Genomic DNA, 20,540 nt, shown 5'->3' with positions numbered 1-20,540 from the left:
AATGAAACAGAATATAGAAGCCAGAAACAAAGTTGCCTACCTGCAACCATCCGATCTTTGACAATGTTGCCAAAAATAAGCAATGGAGAAAGGACTCTCTTATTCAATAAATGGTGCTGGGATAATGAGTATCCATAAGCAGAAGAATGAAACTGGATCCATACCAATCACTATGTACAAAAATTATCTCAAGATACATTAAAGATTTAAATGTAAGACTTCAAACTATGAGAATTCTAGAAAAAATCTTGGGAAATACTAGGATTTCTAAATACTAGGAGTAAATCCACAAAAGCAATTGCAACAAAAACAAAAATTGACAAGTGGGAACTAATTAAACTAAGGAGCTTCTGCACAACAAAAGAAATTCAACAGAGAAACAAGCAACCTACAGAATGGGAGAAAATATTCACAAACTACACACCTGACAAAGGTCTAATGTCCAGAATCTATAAGAAACTTAAGCAATTCAATAAGCAAAAACAAATAACCTCATTAAAATTTGGGCAAAAGACATGAACAGACACTTAAAAAAACATACAGCTGGCCCCAACACATATAAAAAAGTTCTCAATATCACTAATTATCAGATAAATGTGAATCAAACCAATAATGAAGTCAGGCACAATGGCTCACACCTGTAATGCCAGCACTTCGGAAAGCCAAGGCGGACAGATCACTGGACCCCAGTTTGAGATGAGCTCCACCTCTACAAAAAATTACAAAAACTCCATTTTTACAGAAAAAAAAATATTAGCCAGGCATGGTGGCATGTGCCTATAGTCCCAGCTACTCAGGGGGCTAAGGTTGGAGGATCACTTGAGCCCAAGAGGTCAAGGCTGCAGTGAGCCATGATCACACCACTGCATATCCGCCTGGGTGACAGAGCAAGATCACGTCTCAAAAACAAACAAACAAACAAACAAACAAAAAACCCACCAGTTAGTGGTGAAGCTGCTGAGACAGGGGAAGACTTATACACTGTTGGTAGGGATGTGAATTAGTTGAGCCACTGAGGAAAGCAGTTTGGAGATTTCCAAAGAGGTTAGAACCACTATTCAACCCACCAATCCCATTACTAGGTATACACCCGAAGAAAAATAAATCGTTCTACCAAAAAGACACATGCACTCATGTGTTCATAGCAGCACTGTTCACAATAGCAAAGATGTGGAATCAATCTAATTGCCTATCAATGGCGGATTGGATAAAGAAAATGTAAGACATATGCAGTCATAGAAAAGAATGAAATCATGTTATTTGCAGTACCATAGAGGCAGCTGAAGGCCATTATCTTAAGCAAGTTAACACAGAAACAGAAAACCCAATACTGCATATTCTCACTTATACTTGAGAGCTAAACACTGGGTACTCATGGACATAAAGATGGGAACAATCGACACTGGGAACTCTAGAGTGTAGAGCGAGGGAGGGAGGAAAGGCTAAACAAAAACTACTTATTTGGTGCTATGATCACTACCTGGGTAATGGGATCATTTGTACTCCAGACCTCAGCATTATGCAATATGCCCATGTAACAATTCTGCACATGTACCCCTGAATCTAAAATACAAGTTGAAGTTATTTAAAAAACAAAAAAATTAAAAAGTAGATTAATGGAGCAGTTAGTTCAAAATCTAACTCAGAGAAGAATGAGAAATAAATGTTAGTGTGAGTATTGTTGGTACTTGTCAAGAGCAAGGTAACCAGATGCTGTCTAGAATTTAGCATAATCAATGATTACTAGAAAACTAAGAAAAAAAAAAGTGCTCTAGTTTTCGACAAAGTTAAAGTCTTCCAGGTTAACTTTTTTTGGTGAAGCATTTTTGTACATTTAATACTTACATGTTTTATTAAAGCCTTGTGTGCAGTTAGGGATTCAAAATCATAAGACTGAATTCATATTAAGAACCTTATCTTCATATGAGAATAGAGGAATTTTTTTTACATTCAAATGGTAGCTATTAGGTAATCACCCTGTGCCCAGGTCTATGTGAGATGCTTGTGATTCTTGGAATGAGACAGACAATGGTCTCTACCACTACAGAATTTGCAGTCTAGCATGTTTCCACCATTGTCCTGTCCCATAAACTGTTACCTATGTACAAAAGATTAGAAATATGTTCAATGGTGCCTACAGCCTTTTAGCTAGTGATATCGATGTATGTAAACACGAATCTGTGGACTAGAGGCCGTTCTCAAAGCAGTGAATTGTTCAGTAGAATTGAGCTCACTAGACTGTTTTGTTTAAATTTTCCATCTCTCAAAGGGCTCCTAACACATAGCACCCCTCTTTACTATCTGAATTCTGAAAAATAGAAAATAAAAGACTTACATATCACCTTACAGCTAAAAATATCCAAGCTGAGAGACATGCTTAGTGTCTTTAACAGAACTCCAGAATTAGGCCAATTAACTGCCAGGTCACAAGCAAAGTGGGGGTCCATGTGGAGGGCTCCTGGTGGACAGTTTCTTCCCCAGAAGAAGTAGGGTAAACTAAGTAAAGCATGTTCAGTTTATTCTTAAATTTACTGATTTTATAAATCCCTTTACGTTGTAGCGGATGGGTAATGAAGCAGAAAAGCCAGGAATAAAACTACTTGAGCATCCACTGCAAAAACAAAACACCAAGAATAGGGAAATTGCTTTCCCCTAGGAGTATGTACTGAACGTATGTGTAATGGCATCAGTTAAAATAATAAGCCATTAGAATAGGACAGTTACTTAAGGTTAAATCTAAGGATGTTTTCATATACTGTTCAATAAGAGGTACTAAAACATATTGTCAATGTATTATCTACCTATAGATTATTTACTTTGTAGATTAAAAAATAGATAAAAAGTAGATAATAGTTGATTTTTAAAAGTACCTATTTTTGTAACTCTCCAAGTGATTTTCCCCCCTCCTTTTTAACACCCAATCACCTGATTAAAGTCAGAGAATCTGCATTTAAGTCTTTATCCTGCTCCTCACTAGTTATATATTTTCTCTAGATCTCTATTGTTATCTGTAAAAGTGAAAGGGTGTAAATTAATGACCCCCAAAACCCTTCACAACTCTCAAATTCTAGAATTATTGTGGGCTTTCTAGGTACAGTTGATATCTACTTAGGAAACCAAATCTAATTTTATGTTTAGGTAAAGAAATACATGATCACAGGAGATAGTAACTATGTCTCTCCCTTTGAACTTTTCTGGCATTTATAATTTGCAACACACATTTTTTGTACCTTGTTTCTCTAAATTATGTCTCTTTCCTCTCTGCTCAGTTGTTTCCCAACACAATATATGTGCTTTCATTATGCTGTTCCTAGGAGCATAACCTATGACATTGTATAACCCATAGTACATTGTTCTGGGCCCATAGGAAATATATTCAAAGTTAATTCTCTCCTGCTAAATCATTTAAAGATGTTTATTGTTGGGGATTGCTGTTTGCAAACTTGACTCTGACCCTCTGATTGTATTTCTATTTTTAACAAACTTAGGTTCAAAATAGTTTAATTACAGCACTAATATCAGTAAAGCTGGTAAATGCGAATGCTGAAGACCAAATTTTACATGGTTATTCATGTTGCTGTTTCATTAATATATTGCATTGAGTGTTTTTGTTTATTTTTAGTATACTATATGTGTCCATATATGTGTACATATGAATACGCAGCAGGTAGACGTGTTTTTCCTCTGCTTAGAAGGATGCTAATTCAAGAGCTTACCATTTCAATGCCAGAAAAAAGTGAATGTTGTTTTTAAAAGTCAGCAATTTACTCCCATGGTACTCGTCATCAAATGTAATATATTGTAATTTTATCATTATAAGTTATGCATGTGTAATGATCCAGTGTCTTTTTAAAGGTATGGTGTGGAGCCTCCTGGTTTGATAAAATTGGAAAAAGAGATTGAACAAGAAGAAACACTTTCTGCCCCTTCTCCTTCACCTTCTCCTTCATCAAAGTCTTCTGGAAAAAAGAGTACAGGAAACTTACTGGATGATGCAGTAAGTAAAATCAGTCAGACTTCTTACCAATGGTTAGTCTCTCCTGCACTACAAAACATACTCTGTGCAATCTCATATCAATCTAATCTTTATCTGTATCAATTTTCTTGAAATTTATTTTAAGCCCATATGAAAAACTTCGTAGTCCTACAATTCATTTTGAGATTCAAAACTACACTAGTTGTTTAAAATAAAATGTCACTTAATGCTGCAGAACAATATCTAAAACTTTAGAATAATAAGTCAGCTCCCTGAAAATCGTATTTGAAAACATGAAAGTCTCTTTGTCACTGGATCATGATTCCCCCTTTCACAGATAACAAGTCTGAAAACAAGATCTTGAGGATTGTTAAAGAAGGGAAAGTAAGTATGTGATAGAGAAGATAAGTGCCTTTTATGGACTACCATTGTTTTTCAAGTGCTCTCATATGTGAAAGGCAGGTTCCATCTTGAGGAATGGAAACATAGAAGTTGAGTAACCTGCTGAGGGGAGGGAAGGAGCTTAGATTCCAACAGAGTTTTGTCTAACTCTTCAAGGTCCCTCTACTTGGCAGAGTACTTGAGTCACAATTTTTTGTAGTTAGGAAATGTTTTACCAATGCTCTCAGAATCACAGTAAGTTGTTTTTAGGTATAACAGCAAACACGGTGAATTAAAACTCTCAAGGTACCTTGGTTGTCTGTTAAGTAGTTATTGGTTATGAAAAGTGGTGTGTGCTTGAGTATGTGTATGTATATGCCCTCCACACATATATTTTAAGTGCAAATGTAAAAAGTATTAATAAAGGAGATAAATCATGAGTTACTGAGATGTTGTTTATGCAAAGTTTGTATTTTGGGAGTTGTAGTTGCTTATGAATTTTATAGAAAATCTCTATGCCAGAGGCATTAGACTGACTTATATCTCGCATACATGGAGAGAGTCCTTAGAAACTAGCACCAACCACAATGCCAGCTGTAAAAATAGGCAGAACTGAAAAGGACTGGTTGTCCATAGCTGTGAGTTTCTTCCTCCAAGATATGAGCAGAAAAGAGCTGGGAAAATGATTCGACACTACAGGATGCAGAAAAAGAGATTTATCTGACTTTTGCTTTTCTCCATGTGACACTATAAACTCTATTGCAGACTTAGATGAACCAAAATATAACAGTTTGTCCTATAGATTAAGAACCCTCATTTCTTTTAAGGGCAGCAAACATATTAGCTCTTAAAGGTATCTTAGCCAGTTTAATTTGGTTTCTTCTGGGTAACTGTTCAATCACTCGGGAACTAAAGAAGAACAGGTAAGACATTTTGATTTAATGCTACTGAAAAGGATTTTAAAATCACATAACTTTATCAAAAAATTGGTCATATACCTTGCTTTTCATAGTATTTCACTTTTTATTTTTAAGGAAATTGAGTAACATTATATTAATAGTAGATAATGGTCTATTGTTTATATATTGATGAGAACATTCTTTCTTCTCTGTCAATTATGCTTTTTTGACTAGACTTACTTTAGAGTAAGATGTACCTCTAGTCTTTCTGTTATAAATGTATTTCCCTGGGGCAAATATACTTGCTTATAGTCCATTTCCTCTCAGCTATCACCTTCATTCATTTTTTTAAAAAATACCTTATAGTCAGAGTTTCAGACCACTGAAGAGTATCTGGCTAATGTCCCTCTTAACCTCCTATTGAATGAATTACTGTATCGAATGAATTTTTTTAGTCCTGAAATTATGAGATCGCTTCCTGGAATTTGACACTGTTGACCACTCCATTCTTGAAATGCATCTCCACAACATTTCCGCTACCAGAAGGATCAAACTAAATGCACTTTGGATTTGATTAAAATTATATAGGGTTCCCTATAACATCTAGGGTGAAACCCAAGCTTGTTCACATGTCATATAGTCCATTGCCCTCCATGTTCTGGCCTACTGTCTGTTTTCTGGCTATTTTGTCTGCTGCATTTGTCCCTGCATTTTGATGTAGCCATTGTTGCTTTCTCACCATATTTCTGCCTACTCACCTATCACACTACTTTTAAGCACTTTTCCATCTTTTAAAATTAGGGTTGTGCTACCTCCTATATATTTTTCTGGTATCTCTTATCCCAGGTATACTTGGCAAATTATTCCTTGGTGTTCCAAGTATTTGTATATATTTAATGAAGCATTTACAGCATTAGGCACAAATATCCTTTCATCTCAAGGTGCAGACCTTGTACTCAAAGACAAGGACCATATTTTATTGATCTACATCCAGTACCATGTTTGTGGGATAAATTATCAATGTAGCTAATCAAAGTTTAACCTTCTCCCTTATTCTATTTATCCAAATTGGCCACATGCTCTGAAAATGTATGCATCTTTCATTTCTATTGTAACTTTGTAGAGGGAGGAGATGCTACCACTTGAAGCTATTTCTGTGAACCTAGAAGAAGTAGCTAGGATGATTTTCTTTCTTCACTAGCTTGTCTCATATCTGGCAATCCTTGGGATGGGGAGAAAAAGAAGACAGGGCAGGAAGGTGGTAGGAAATCTATGAAAAGGATTTCAGAGTTAAACCAATACTCCAGTTCAGAAAAAGAGAGTGAGATAAAGACTTTCCATACAATTGTAAGCCAGTCAGTCAATCCATGGTGGTTCTCCCCTACTCCCAAATTGTGTGCTCTCAATTGAGAACAATGGAAGGGATTTCACAGGAACTTTAAACCTTCTTTAAAGTTTACCAGAGTTTAGAACATAACCATCTGCTTAGTTAAAAGTTTTAATCGAATGTAGGAAATATATAATGTGGATATTTCTGTGCCTTTGTCAGCTAGAAAACTATGTTTCACAAGTCTTTAAAATGGCATTTTTCAAGGAGTGTTTGATCAAAGACACCATGGTTAAATTAGTTTGAGAAATACAACTTACTATAGTCCTCACCTAGAGTCTGGTGATACAGTTTGGCATATCAAAGGCTCTATAGTGAGTTCCATAATAAGATCTTGTTTAACCTGGAATCTTCCAAACTTATTTGACCACAGAAGCCTCTTGTTCCTTCATTTTACACTGGAGAAAACTGCATTGAACTATTTGCATTCTGTTTGATAGGTTTTTTTTTTTTTTTTTTTTTTTTACTGAAGTGTTTTATTTCAGGAACAGTGGAACAGAGAGAAAAGCAATTTGAGCTTCACTAACGTTTTAAATCAGAAATTAATATATCTAATATAAAAGGAACTTGTTCCTATAGTAACCACTTCACTGCATGTAAGGCATATCTAGCAGTTGGGAGTTGAAACTGATGTACCCCAACATGGGTTTTAGAATAGAAATATAAAATAGAGATTGCTTGCAGAGTTTCTGCATTTAGTTAATAATATTGGCTATTTTTACTCTGGGAAAGCTATTATCTGCCACCTCAAAATAGAAAAGGAGGAGGAAAAAGAGAAGAGGGGTAAAAAAGAGGGGGGGAAACAAGAAATAAAAATAAAAGACAGAAAGCAAAATAAGCAGATCTCTGTTAAGTTATTATATTCCAGTGAACAGTTTCAGCAATAACTGCCAGTTTTGAAACCTTCAATGTTTCTTCACATTTCTTTGTTTGATACTTAGGGGAATAGTGGGAAAAAATAGGTGACCATTTATGTGGAAAATATATCACCTTCTTTAATCAAGATATCATGAAAGAAACACAGTGGTGTCCATTCAGATTAATTTATTCTCCAGATGTCCTGATAGAGTGATTCAGCTGTGATAAAACGGTGGAGTCAGGTTTAGTTCTCCGCTTCGCTGGGCTAGTTCTCACACAATGAGTTGAATACAGTTCTCAGAAATCATTCTTACTTTCTTCCTCTTCTCCATCAACTTCCTCAGTCTGGGGATGAGAGATAGCATAATTCTGAGTAATCAGGCTCCTCTTGAAATCCCATTTCAGCAGAAAACTGGCTGGGTTCCTAGCCAAAAAAGAACACCTGCCAGACTGACTTTTCCCTAGGTAATGTAAGAAGCATAGATGTCATCAGTCACTGTTTACTTAACAATATATTTCCACTGGCCACAGTCTGGCCTTGTGTCTTCCATTTCTGCTTCCACCTCTCATACAACTACAAAAACAGCGCTTGATTTTTAAAATCAACTCCATTTTCAAAGCTAGAAAAGCATTAGAGAAGGGCAGGCCACTTGAGAAAATGTTTCTTGTATTTTATTTCATTTGATACCAAGAGTTTCTGTCTTTTGTCTAAGAACACTGAAAAATGGAAATACTTTCCACACAGACTTATGATTGTCATTTTTTAGTGGAGGAACCAGTTGAACATCAATTTACTCTTTGGTTAATGACCACATGGCAGCAAAATTGTGCCAAGCATGATCCTCCTAAAGTTTAGGCCTCAGGCCATGTGCTTTCTTGATGCTGTCAGTCTGATTTTCTTCTGGATGATCAACCCCTTCTCCCAATGCCCCTCCTTTTCTTCATCCTTGCTTTCCTCATGGAAGCCCTTGTTTGTTTTGAAAAGAAAAACTGTACCACTTCTAGCAATGGGATAAACATAATTTACATATATATACACATATTTATATTTAAACATATTTTAAAACACATATAGAAAGAGATACACATAGAAAAAACACTGAAAACAGGAACCATAGACAACATTCATTGGTCCTGGGACCCTACCCTCAGTCCCACAATGTGATTCTGCATTATTGGAAGGAAATGATATGATCATTATTCAACTTTTGTACATCTTGTTTTATTATCATCGTCCCATTAGAAATAACCTTTCAAAAAATTTCTTAGAACAGAAGGCTATTAGTACTATGAGCCAAGTATAATGAGATAGAACAAACACAGAACACAAAGTAATTGCCCTAATCACTAACTTAATGTTAAGTAGTTTTCTCATTTTTTGATGAAAGCTATTTCTAAGATTCTTTGAATCCATGATTATTTTGTTCCTCTAATTTCCCCCTGTGGCGTGTATAGATTCATGTTCTTATTTATCTATTTAGTCAATGTATATTTAATGAATATTTATTTGCCATTAAGACGTGCTTTATATCAATGATTTTAAGATATAGTGAAATACCATCTTAACTCTAAAGGAACTCAGTCTAGCAAGAAGACATTAAGGTTAATCATTAAATGAGATACAATATGCTATGATAAAAATAAGTACCAAAACTAGAGGTTTATATGTCAGCAGAATTAGGGACAGCAAAAGGGACTGATGGCAATGTATATATTAAAGTTGGTTATTTTGTTCTTCCCCCCGCCAATAGTGTTGATTCTCTTTCTATACATCCTCATTGAGTCATAATTGTTTATGAGATAAATTTAATTTCAGGGTTTTTTTCCTTTTTTTGGTTATTCTTCCAGTGTCTTATGCTTCCATACTTTCTGGAACATTTCTCATTCTAGGAAAAACAAGTTGTTTAATTCCTTTACATTAACATGCAATTGAGTTCATGTTTTACTCTCTGCACAGTTTTTTCTTAGAAGGCTGTTTAAAGTCAGAAATTGAATTATTTGAAGGAATGATTGCATTTCTTTCGTGACATAAATGTAGACACCATGACATCTTCGTGGAAGAATTTCGGTGAGGAAAATCCAGGCCAATTTCTAAATTTGTTCTATCTAGCTTCTAAATGCAGGCTGCACATCATTTATAGCTTTCTGTTTCTTCTGTGGAAACTTTTCCTCAAAACACAGGAAATTATTGTTTTGGGTTGTTTGGTTGGTTGGTTAGTGGAAGAGCAGACAGAGTGGGTGGTTCCCAGTCAGCGAAAACATAAACATTAAATTGTTCCTAAAATCATGGGCTATTATATAATCTAGTAATCACAACTATTCATAAGCTTTGTGCACAAATCATTTAGATTATGTATTTTTAAAAGAGTGGAAGAATAGATATAACAGGGATGAAAATCTGATATTCAGGCATCGATTACATAGAACACACATAAGCTGTAAAACATGGTCAAAGAAGTAGGGTTTGATAGGTAGGAATTACTGAGATGGAATGAGTTGCAGGGTAAATCTAAGTAAATGAGATTTTTTTTTTTTTTTTTTTTTTTTTTTTGAGACGGAGTCTCGCTCTGTCGCCCAGGCTGGAGTGCAGTGGCCGGATCTCGGCTCACTGCAAGCTCCGCCTCCCGGGTTTACGCCATTCTTCTGCCTCAGCCTCCCGAGTAGCTGGGACTACAGGCGCCCGCCATCTCGCCCGGCTAGTTTTTTTTTTTTTGTATTTTTTAGTAGAGACGGGGTTTCACCATGTTCGCCAGGATGGTCTCGATCTCCTGACCTCGTGATCCGCCCGTCTCGGCCTCCCAAAGTGCTGGGATTACAGGCTTGAGCCACCACGCCCGGCCTGTAAATGAGATTAATTCTTAGAGAAAATCTTAGAGTTCAAAATAAGGTGAAACAATAGTCTCATTTAAAAAGAAACAACAGGCCGGGCGCGGTGGCTCAAGCCTGTAATCCCAGCACTTTGGGAGGCCGAGACGGGCGGATCACGAGGTCAGGAGATCGAGACCATCCTGGCGAACATGGTGAAACCTCGTCTCTACTAAAAAATACAAAAAATCAGCCGGCGAGGTGGCGGGCGCCTGTAGTCCCAGCTACTCGGGAGGCTGAGGCGGGAGAATGGCGTAAACCCGGGAGGCGGAGCTTGCAGTGAGCTGAGATCCGGCCACTGCACTCCAGCCTGGGCGACAGAGCGAGACTCCGTCTCAAAAAAAAAAAAAAAAAAAAAAAAAAAAAAGAAACAACAACTTGTTAAATTCACTCTCAATTTATTCTGAAACTGAGTAAAATTAATATAATTAAAATTATACTGAAGTAACATAAACTCTATGTTAACATACTTTATATTCTAGTTTTCAACAGGTTGACCTTGACAACCCAAATGTACGTGGTCTTTTCAGTTTTCCAAAAGTAAGAACCCAGCTGATTATTTATATTCTATAATTTCAGTTGATTTCCTGCTCATTATCCTCCAGTCTCATCACTGTCATTAGCTAGCTTATGCCTTAGTGCAGTCATTTGCCTTCAGATGTCTTTGGGACCTGAACTTTACATAGTTATGATTTAATGTGATATTCCTATGCTCACATGATGTCCATAGATAAAGAACAAGTTTAAAGTCAGTAAGGGTTCAGCGGCCGTGGAGTCCTTGGAGCAAATTAACAGAAATGCAACCTAATTAAGAAGAATGAATTTGCCTGCTCTTCTATTTCAGGTGAAACGAATTTCTGAAGAGCCTCCTTGCAAATGCCCAAACAAGTTCTGTGTGGAGCGACTCTCCCAAGGAAGATACCGAGTGGGAGAGAAGATCCTTTTCATTAGGGTAAAGTTTTACTTTTCACTTATTTTGTTCTTTATGGGAACATTCAGAATTTGACTTAGGGGAAATATGACAGATAAGAGCAGGAACTTCCATATGGTGCTTACATTTAAAGATATATGGTACGAATTTTTTTTTTAAGTAGCATACATTATAATGTTCTACTGAAGGCTAAATAGAACTGTTTTCTCTTTGTACATATACCAAAACACATACACACCAAAGACAGGTGGAGATCAAATAGAATGAAGAAGCCTTTCCATTTGTGTTCTGTTTTGCTAAGAATCAAGATAATTTAATCTCTCAAAGCAAGTTTGTGACTTTTACTAAGACCAATAATTATTTTTTAAAAAAAAAAATGAAAAATAGCGATACATTCCTAGAACTCGGCAGTTGAAAATAAAAGTAATTTTCTGCTTTATAATTTAGTCATTTCTAAAGGAACAGAGGTTGTGATTTTTTTTTTAAAAAAAAAGCTATATTCTTTCCTCAGTTGAAAAAGTTAAAAAATATCCTGCTGTTTTGTAGAACACAATGATTTGAATACATACATCTAGTACCAGCAATGTGTATTCTCACAATACTCAAATCTGCAATGACTCTGTTGAAATTTTGCCCTTGTAAAGTTTTCTTAATTTCTACTTTTGACCAAAATTTATTTGTATAACAGGTCTTTTTAAAGGCTCTGCAACATGTAGTTGAAAAAAGAAAGTTTAATCATAATTTTAGCCTTAAAATATGTTAATGATTTTGCATTTTAATCTAATTTTAGATTAGTGTTTACTAATATATTTCTTAATTTTCCAGGAAATAATTGCTGTTCTGCTTTGGAATAGCAGCAAAAATGATATAACAATGTGTTATTATTAGGGGTATGAGACAGATCTGGGTAGATGGCCTCACTAGGAAAGGCAGTTGTCTGAGTTGCTTATTGTTTTTTTCTTCTTTATTGCAAAGATAGCATACATATTTTGTTAAGTCAAACTGCCTGCTATCACGTTAGTACGTTAAATAATAGTGATCTAGAATCTCCACAGATGTGTTTAAATGTTACCAGGTTGACCTTTCTCAATTGATAATCAGTCTCCTTTAGAATATTAGGCTCCAGAGCTTAGAATCAAAACATAGAGAGTCATTTGTTTAAACAGTTATTCCTTTTTGCAATAAAAGTGTTAATAAAACACATGATTAATAAATTATATACTGCTCCCTCCAATGTAACCTATTATCTTCAGTCAAAATATATATATTACATATGTTTATTTGCATCTGAGCTTTCACATGCAAATTTAGTCATTTGTCAAAGACTTTAACGCCCACATTTATGAATAACATGTTTTTATAGTCCTTACTATATAAGACAAGTTTTTCGTTGTTCCATTTTTCTTTTCAAGAAATATTTATCTTTTGATTAAATCTATTCATGCATTATTTATAGAGAAATTGAGATTTGCTGTACTGAAAAAAATTGTATCATATTACTTAGGGATATTAATGTAATATCAACTGATACATAAGAACATATTGTGCACACTCAGTTTCTTACTTCTAATGTTCCAGGTAAACCTGCAATAAGAGTTAACTGTGATGTGGTTATTCACTGATTAGCCCAGCAAGTTATGGCATCATGCTATTATGACATGTTTTAGAATAGTGTCTTAACGAACTTTAATCATTTATTCTCTTGATTTTTGTACTATCCACATACAATTTTACTATTTTTGTAACATTTCCCTCTAAAATGAAATTTTTTAAAAATTTAATTTTTAATAAAGATAAATTTCTATCACTGCCTAAATTACAAACCAAAACTTTTTGTCAGAAAAAGAGAAAACATTCTTGAACATATGTTGATTGAAATACTTATCCTTTGGCTTGTCATGAGTTCATTTCCACCTTGAAGGAGTAACGTGATTCAAAAAAGACTTTTCTCTATGTGTCTGGTTATCCGTGGAGGCTTAAAAATTAAAATTTCATAGGCAGGTCACATGTGCCTTGAATTGCATATTTCTCCCTATTTCTCTGTGTTAACTAGAAAAACTAAAAATGTCTCCTTGATGTGCATATGCATATGCTAGTACTTTCGATTTGTGGTAGGGATTGTCATTCTGCTCCAACTCATTGTAAGAAACTGGCAGTTACTACTCAAAAAACCTCATAGGTATTGAATTGGTTTTCAAATGATCATATGGTTGTCACTGCTAATGTTTTAACTTTATTTCCTTGAACACCTGGATTAAGTAGTAAGTGCCTATAGTCAAATTCTCACACATACTAGGTGAACAACTGCCTCATAGTGTCTTCATTGCAGTTCTTGCATTTCTTAAATTTGCATTTTTCACATGGGCATATTTTAAACTTTGTCACATCTTTTTAGAGGCTGCCTAATATGGTCATATTTACTGGCAGTATTTATGTATATTATTCTATAAAATATACATACAATGACATCTACATTTTGTCTTAACATTTGTCCCCTAGTTAGCTGTTCACCCTGAGAGCAGCAGTGTATTCATGTGGTCATAATGAACATGCCAAATGCAAAGAACAATTCAGAGTCACTTAAGGCTAATGAAACTGTTCACCTTTACTTAAAGATAAAACAATTATCAGAACACTAACTCAGTAAGAATTATTCCTTAGAAAGTCATAGATATGCTGGGCATGGTGGCTCACACATGTAGTCCCAGCACTTTGGGAGGCCAAGGCGGGCGGATCACTTGAGGTCAGGAGTTTGAGACCAGACTGACCAACATGGAGAAACCCCGTTTCTATTAAAAATACAAAATTAGCCGGGCTTGGTGGCGCATGCCTGTTAATTCCAGCTACTTGGAAAGCTGAGGCGGGAGAATCGCTTGAAGCCTGGAGGTGGAGGTTGTGATGAGCCAAGATCATGCCATTACACTCCAGCCTGGACAACAAGAGCAAAACTCCATCTCAAAAAAAGAAACAAAGAAAAGAAAAGAAAAATCATAGTCTTTTGATAAGCCTGTGCCTAACACAGTTAACTCTTGACTGATGCTTAACTAAGCCAGAGTGAACAATTCCATTGCTAAACACCTTACAAGGTTTGTTGACAATAACTACTTTATGTGTCAATTTATGATTATGTATGTATATGAACGTATCTTCCCTATACATTCAAACAGATACAGTAATAACAACTATGAATGAAAAAAATAAGAATGCCTGCAAATTTCAAAGGAAGACTCAGGAAGATATTTTCTGCAGAGAATATCTTTACTAAGCATATGTCTTGTCTATGGATTTCTGGAAACCAATGTATGAATAAATACTTCACATACATGGCTATCTAATGTGTACTTATGTATTAATAGAGGCATGGATGTACTTTTGTAGACAGCCTTGTTTATGTTCATATTTCTCCATTTACAGGTGAGGATTAATCCATGCCTAAATATTAAGAATCCTTTAGTACAAAGAAAAACCTCTGAGGATTTAGGCAAATATCCTAATAATCCATTGCCAAATGGGAATTATTTTTGTTTCTAGCTTATGAAAAATAATTTGTCAAAGCCAGATTTTTGCCCTGTGCTTTCCAAAGAGCAACGTTTTCTTTTTTTTTTTTGAACTATCAAATGCAGCTAATTTGTATCTGTATTGTGTACATGCAAATATACTCTCCTCCAAGATATAAATATTTCAGTTATTTTTCAGGGACTTTGAATTTGAAGAGTGATGATAAAACCTTGCTGATTTCTGCAGTAATAGAGATTTGGATTATTCCCGTTCAATCATAATACATATCTTTGAAATGTAAATAGGTGGATCTCGGGACTAATGTCTTGATTTCAGGGAGGAGAGAATTTTCTCTTGTTCATTTGTTTATTCAGTCAGTTGGTATTTATATAGGCTTCAAGTATCAAGAAGTCACTTGGCAATACAAATCCGAATGAGCCTGTAAAAAGGGACTTCAGAAATATGTCTTAGATGCAATAATAATGTCTGTGTTATTTGACTTATCAATTCCAATTTGATGGCTATGTTCTACCTAAGTACTCCAAGTTGGAATGCAGTGCTGCGATCTCAGCTCACTGCAACCTCCACTTCCCAGGTTCAAGTGAGTCTTGTGACTCAACCTCCCAAGTAACTGGAGTTGCAGATGTGTGCCACCACACCCAACTAATTTTTTTCTTTTTTTTTAGTATTTTAAGTAGAGATAGGATTTCACCGTGTTGGCCAGGCTGGTTTCGAATGCTTGGCCTCAAGTGATCCGCCTGTCTTGGCCTCCCAAAGTGCTGGGATTACAGGCATGAGCCACCGCACTCAGCCTCTTCCAATAGTAATTTTTAAAATGGCCACAGATTAACAGCATCAGAATCATCTGAAAACTTGTTAGAATTGCAAATCATTGGGGCTCCCCCAAGACTTACTAAATCAGAAACTCTGAGGGCAGGGCCCAACCACCTGTGTTTTAATAAGTCTTCCAGGTGGTTCATATGTGTCCTGAAGTTTGAAAATCACTTTAGAACAATATATAGGAAGGGATTCAGTGCACCAACAACACAACTCAAAATCATTTGCATGTCTGATCATGAAAGAATATTAGCAGTCAGGTGCTAAAAATGATCATTTTGAAGACTTTTATGTATTGTTGGAAGGAAATGCTTAAGATGTCATTGTAAGTGAAAAAGTAGGCTTTTAAATTATATTTACATATAAAATAACTTGTGTAGAAATGATTAGCATAAAGACAAAGAAAACGGTAAACATAGAAAATAGTTTTTATTTGTCAAGGACATGGAATTATGATTGAGTGATTTTTTTCTGTTCTGCAAATTTCTGATGATCATTTAAAAAATATGAACTCTTTAGGATAAACCAGCAACCAGATACAGTTAAAAATTTGAGAATAAATTAAAAGCCCTCTGAAAGTTGTCAGGTTAATTAGCGGACTGCTCATTTGAATGGTCCTTTTGCTGAGCTTCCTATCTTCCGGAAAAGGGTGGGGAGGTTTTTTGGAGTCACAGTATTATTTAGACTACAGAGAATTATTGCATGTTTTTGTGAACTTGTAGCATATTTTTCATTAAATGAAGCTGTCTTCCTTTACTATTTTCTCTCTCCATTTTGGAAACTGATGTTGTTTAGGATTAGCACCTGGAAATATGCAAATGTTTACTGTCTGGATAATATGCCTTGTCTTTCCTTATCTTTGCAGACCCTATCAGTGATCTACATACTCAGATTTTTCTCTACTAATCATTACAATTTTAACCATTTGGTGTTCCATTCATTTAGGGCTCAGTTTTTAGTGACAGGAAAATAACCTAATATGATAAACTTATCTGTGCTAATTTATGAAATGGATGCAGACAGCCCTGGTGAATAGAACATCTATGGGATAAGGTCTTCACACTTAACTAAGCTGCTCTAATGTTCTGATAATAAAAATTTCTGACAAAGTAGCAGCCAGTGGGGTCACATGTTGTGAGGTAGATGACATTTTGTGCTTCTTGGTTTGCTCACTAATGTAATGAATACTTTTTTACTTAATTGCAATTTATCACTACCCTAATATTGTACTTTAGAGTTGTTCAGAGTGTGTTCCCAAGAATAATAGTTCCAGAAGATGTTCAAAAATATTATTTGTAAAGAAAAGTTAACATGGTTAAGAGTTGAAACAGGTTTCTTTAATTGCTCTTATTTACTGATAATTGCCTTTGTTAGCCTGAATCAGAACACTTGATATATCTCATTATAACCTCCCAAACTCGTGTGGAAAATTTTGTTGCCATTTCCGTTCTACAGATGGGGAAACTGAGACACTGAGGTTGAGTAACTTCTCAAAGTTCTAAGGTAATAAGCATTGGAAGTGGGCACTAAACCCTGGCAGCCTAACTCCTAAATTTATACTCTTTACCACTAAACAGTATTGATCGCTTTACCTGGAATTTCTTGGATAGTTCAAAATACTAATGTGATTTGTAAGCTCCTAGAAGGAAATATATTGTTCAGCATTTTCCAAATGTATTTAACCATAGAAATTGTCTCCCTCCCACCTTTCTTTCCCCCCAGATCATCTTCCTGTGCTAGGAGGTCATGAAAACATAGTTTGAGAAAGACTGTCAATTGAAGCAAGTGGAATAATTTGTAACATAGAATTTATATTGAAAGTTTTCCACATCTTGCCACAGTTAAAACTCATATATTTTTAAGGTATTAAGGGATATTTAATTTGCACTCATTTTTACCTTCAAATTCCATTTGGAAATGATTTTCAAGGACATGACTGGAAAACCTTTAAAGAAAAGACAGCTAAAATTTAATAAGGATCATTTGTTCCAGGCATTTTACCAGCTGCTTTATGTTTATATTTATATCACAGGATTCTTTCTAAACCATACAGCTTGGAAATTGTTTTTATCTTTTTGTTACAGGTGAAAAAATAAAGTCTTAGAGAAGTTCTTAAGTAAGTAGTAAAATAAATAAAAGTCAAAGCCCTGACTTGCCAAACCTACAACACATTCCTCTCTAAGCTGCTGCCTGTGGCATGTCCATTAAATGCACATATATTATTCAAAAGGCTAGTCCTCTAAAAATAATCAACACAACTCAAAATCATTTGCATGTCTGATCATGAAAGAATATTAGTAGTTAGGTGCTAAAAATGATCATTTTGAAGACTTTTATGTATTGTTGGAGGGAAATGCTTAAGATGTCATTGTAAGTGAAAAAGTAGGCTTTTAAATTATATTTATGTATAAAATAACTTTGTGTAGAAATATATTTTTTATAATATATTTTATAATATATTTCATGCTCAACTATAGTAAAGTATTTTTACACCATTTTTACTTTAAAAGTATTCAGTATCCAAAGGGCATTCAATTGCATAATCAATAGTGCCTAATATAAAGATACATAATATATTTGCCTGACTATATTATGACAGGATAAAATGTATAATAATATTTTTGTTACTGTATGATGGACACTGTATAAAATGCTTTATGTGGTCTATCTCCTTAATAGGCAAAATTAACTAGAATTCTATAATAAGACATATTGTTATCCATCCTAATATCTTTTCAATACAAATCAGAAGATAATTCTCCCATATTGCTCGTATAGTCTTGTTGAGTCTTCTCTTGCTAATTGTAGTTTTTTTTTTTTAAGTATATTGGTATTATTTCAAGATATTTTCATAGCAGAACTTCACAGTTGGGTAAAATAATATGAAATTCCATACTGACGATCCAGTGGCTTAAGGGTACTTTTCTAGTTAAGAAATATGAGTACTTGAGGGGCCTAAAGAAACGACAATGAATAATTTAATTGGAAGTCAGCAAAGGGATTTGAAATGTTATGGCGTTACCTCCTTTGTACTACTTTTAAATTAAATCATCACCGATCAATAGAAAGGTCACACACATTGTTATTGACTCGGTGTAATTTCTTCCTCAGCATAAAAATTCTTCAGGATTATGCCTGTGTGGTAAAAATCAACTCTCTGAAACAAACCAAGCAAGAGAGGCACCAGAGCTCGGTTGCTATAGCAACTGAACTTGGCAATGTCTTCTGGGACTTGCTCTAAGGAAAGGTCCATGATAGAGAGTGATATTATGTTATTTTTTGCTCTTATGACACATGCTGATTTACTGTGAGTAAAACGTAGCATGGTTCAAATTTCATATTTTTCCTAGTGATGAAAAATGGGCTGTTGTGTGAAAATGTAAAGGAGTTTTAAACAACTAGCAAGGAAGTTAAAACCTCCATTTATCCTTAGTGGAAACGCTGCAAAAGCAGCCATTACTCAGCAGCTGAAAGTCAACAATTCATTAAAACACACACACACACACACACACACACACACACAAGTCATCTAATTTAGCAATGTATGAGAACAATGAATACTATTTTAAAATTATATTAATGCCTAGATTTGTTTCCAGGGGGAAAATATGGCTGTGTTTGCTTCTGAGGTATATAAAATCTCGACATTTATAGTGCTCTAAGCCATAGTAAGAGAAATATGAGTGCTATTAATACATGAATATTTCCAAACTCACTTTTCCCAACTGCCTCAAAACTAAACACTAATTCAGGAAATGCAAGTAATAGTATTTTAAATGTGTTCAAATGCTTTTAGCTTTTAATTCTTTTATGTTTTTGTTCACTAAAGACACTCTCATTTGTTTTGTCATCCATTGATGACACTTTGGTAAAATGTATCTCAAAGGACTTTGCAGATATTGATAAATACTCTTAACCTATAGTGTCTAAGAAAGGCATATGTTTTAGATAAATGCAATTTAAGTAATAACTAACCATTGCTGTAAATAATTCAGGTAATTTTTTTTTTTTTCCTGAGAGTTACCCTTTCAGGTTGAAAACCTTTAAAAAAATCTTAAAATTCAAAACAAACTTTGTCAAGAATTGCACCCTGAAACTACATCCATTTTTTTAAAAAAGCAAGAAAGATAATGAAATTTGGTATTTATTACAATAGTTAAAAGTAATGGCAAAAACCGCAATTACTTTTACACCAACCTAATAATACATCTGGGCAGTTTTCTATATTCTAAATTAAGTTAGATAACTCATTTCTTCTTTCACTGACATATTAAATGTGAAAAACAGTAAATAAATAGAAGCTCAAAACCAAAAATTATTCTTCATTAAAAACTTACCACTATTGGCCATTTAGCAATGAGTAGATTTTTCAATAGTGTCTACCTTCACTTGCCCTGATAAACATTCTCACTCATCTCCAACACAGTCAGCAAGGTTTTCTGTGGTTTTAAGTTGTACAATACACATGCCACCTTACTTTAGTTTGAATAATTTTCTTTTGCCGTTATGCTGTATCTAGAATCAATGTACAATTGCTTTTTCATTGGCCACAAATCAAAATTATGTAAACTAAAGGAAGCATTGAAAAGTCAAATGACTTCATTGAAAAAACTGCACAGCTTCTATAATCTGCATTCGGATTTCTACATTGCTATAACCTTCCTGCCATTAAGATAAATTTGTTCCATATATGTGTATTTTATACCTAGTGATGTGTGTGTGTATATATATGTGTATATATATATGTGTATGTATATATTATACAGATAGACACACACCTCCATACACACACACAAAATACAGAAATACATGTGTGTATAGTGAAAAGCAACAATATAGTAGAGAGTTGAACTGGTCCAATGATTTGGCATTTTAACTGATTTTAACAGGGATCTCAGGTTGATTTTT

General features: G+C 34.7%; 1 protein-coding gene across 4 annotated transcripts in view; it reads left to right on the top strand.

Annotated features, from left to right (window-relative positions):
- GAS2 (growth arrest specific 2) overlaps positions 1 to 20,540 on the top strand; it is a 187,530-nt gene that overhangs the window by 113,876 nt on the left and 53,114 nt on the right. For all 4 annotated transcript variants that reach the window (XM_033204651.1, XM_033204648.1, XM_033204650.1 and 1 more), the window contains 2 exons: positions 3,856 to 3,997; positions 11,211 to 11,318. In XM_033204651.1, the coding sequence (XP_033060542.1) occupies positions 3,856 to 3,997; positions 11,211 to 11,318 (250 nt within the window). The remainder of the gene's footprint in view (positions 1 to 3,855; positions 3,998 to 11,210; positions 11,319 to 20,540) is intronic.

The sequence above is a fragment of the Trachypithecus francoisi genome, unplaced genomic scaffold (assembly GCF_009764315.1).
Source record: "Trachypithecus francoisi isolate TF-2019V2 unplaced genomic scaffold, Tfra_2.0 Lachesis_group8, whole genome shotgun sequence".
In the NCBI taxonomy this organism is placed as follows: Eukaryota; Metazoa; Chordata; class Mammalia; order Primates; family Cercopithecidae; genus Trachypithecus; species Trachypithecus francoisi.
The sequence above is the reverse complement of the archived record's forward strand: the minus strand, read 5'-3'. Positions and strand labels throughout refer to the sequence as shown.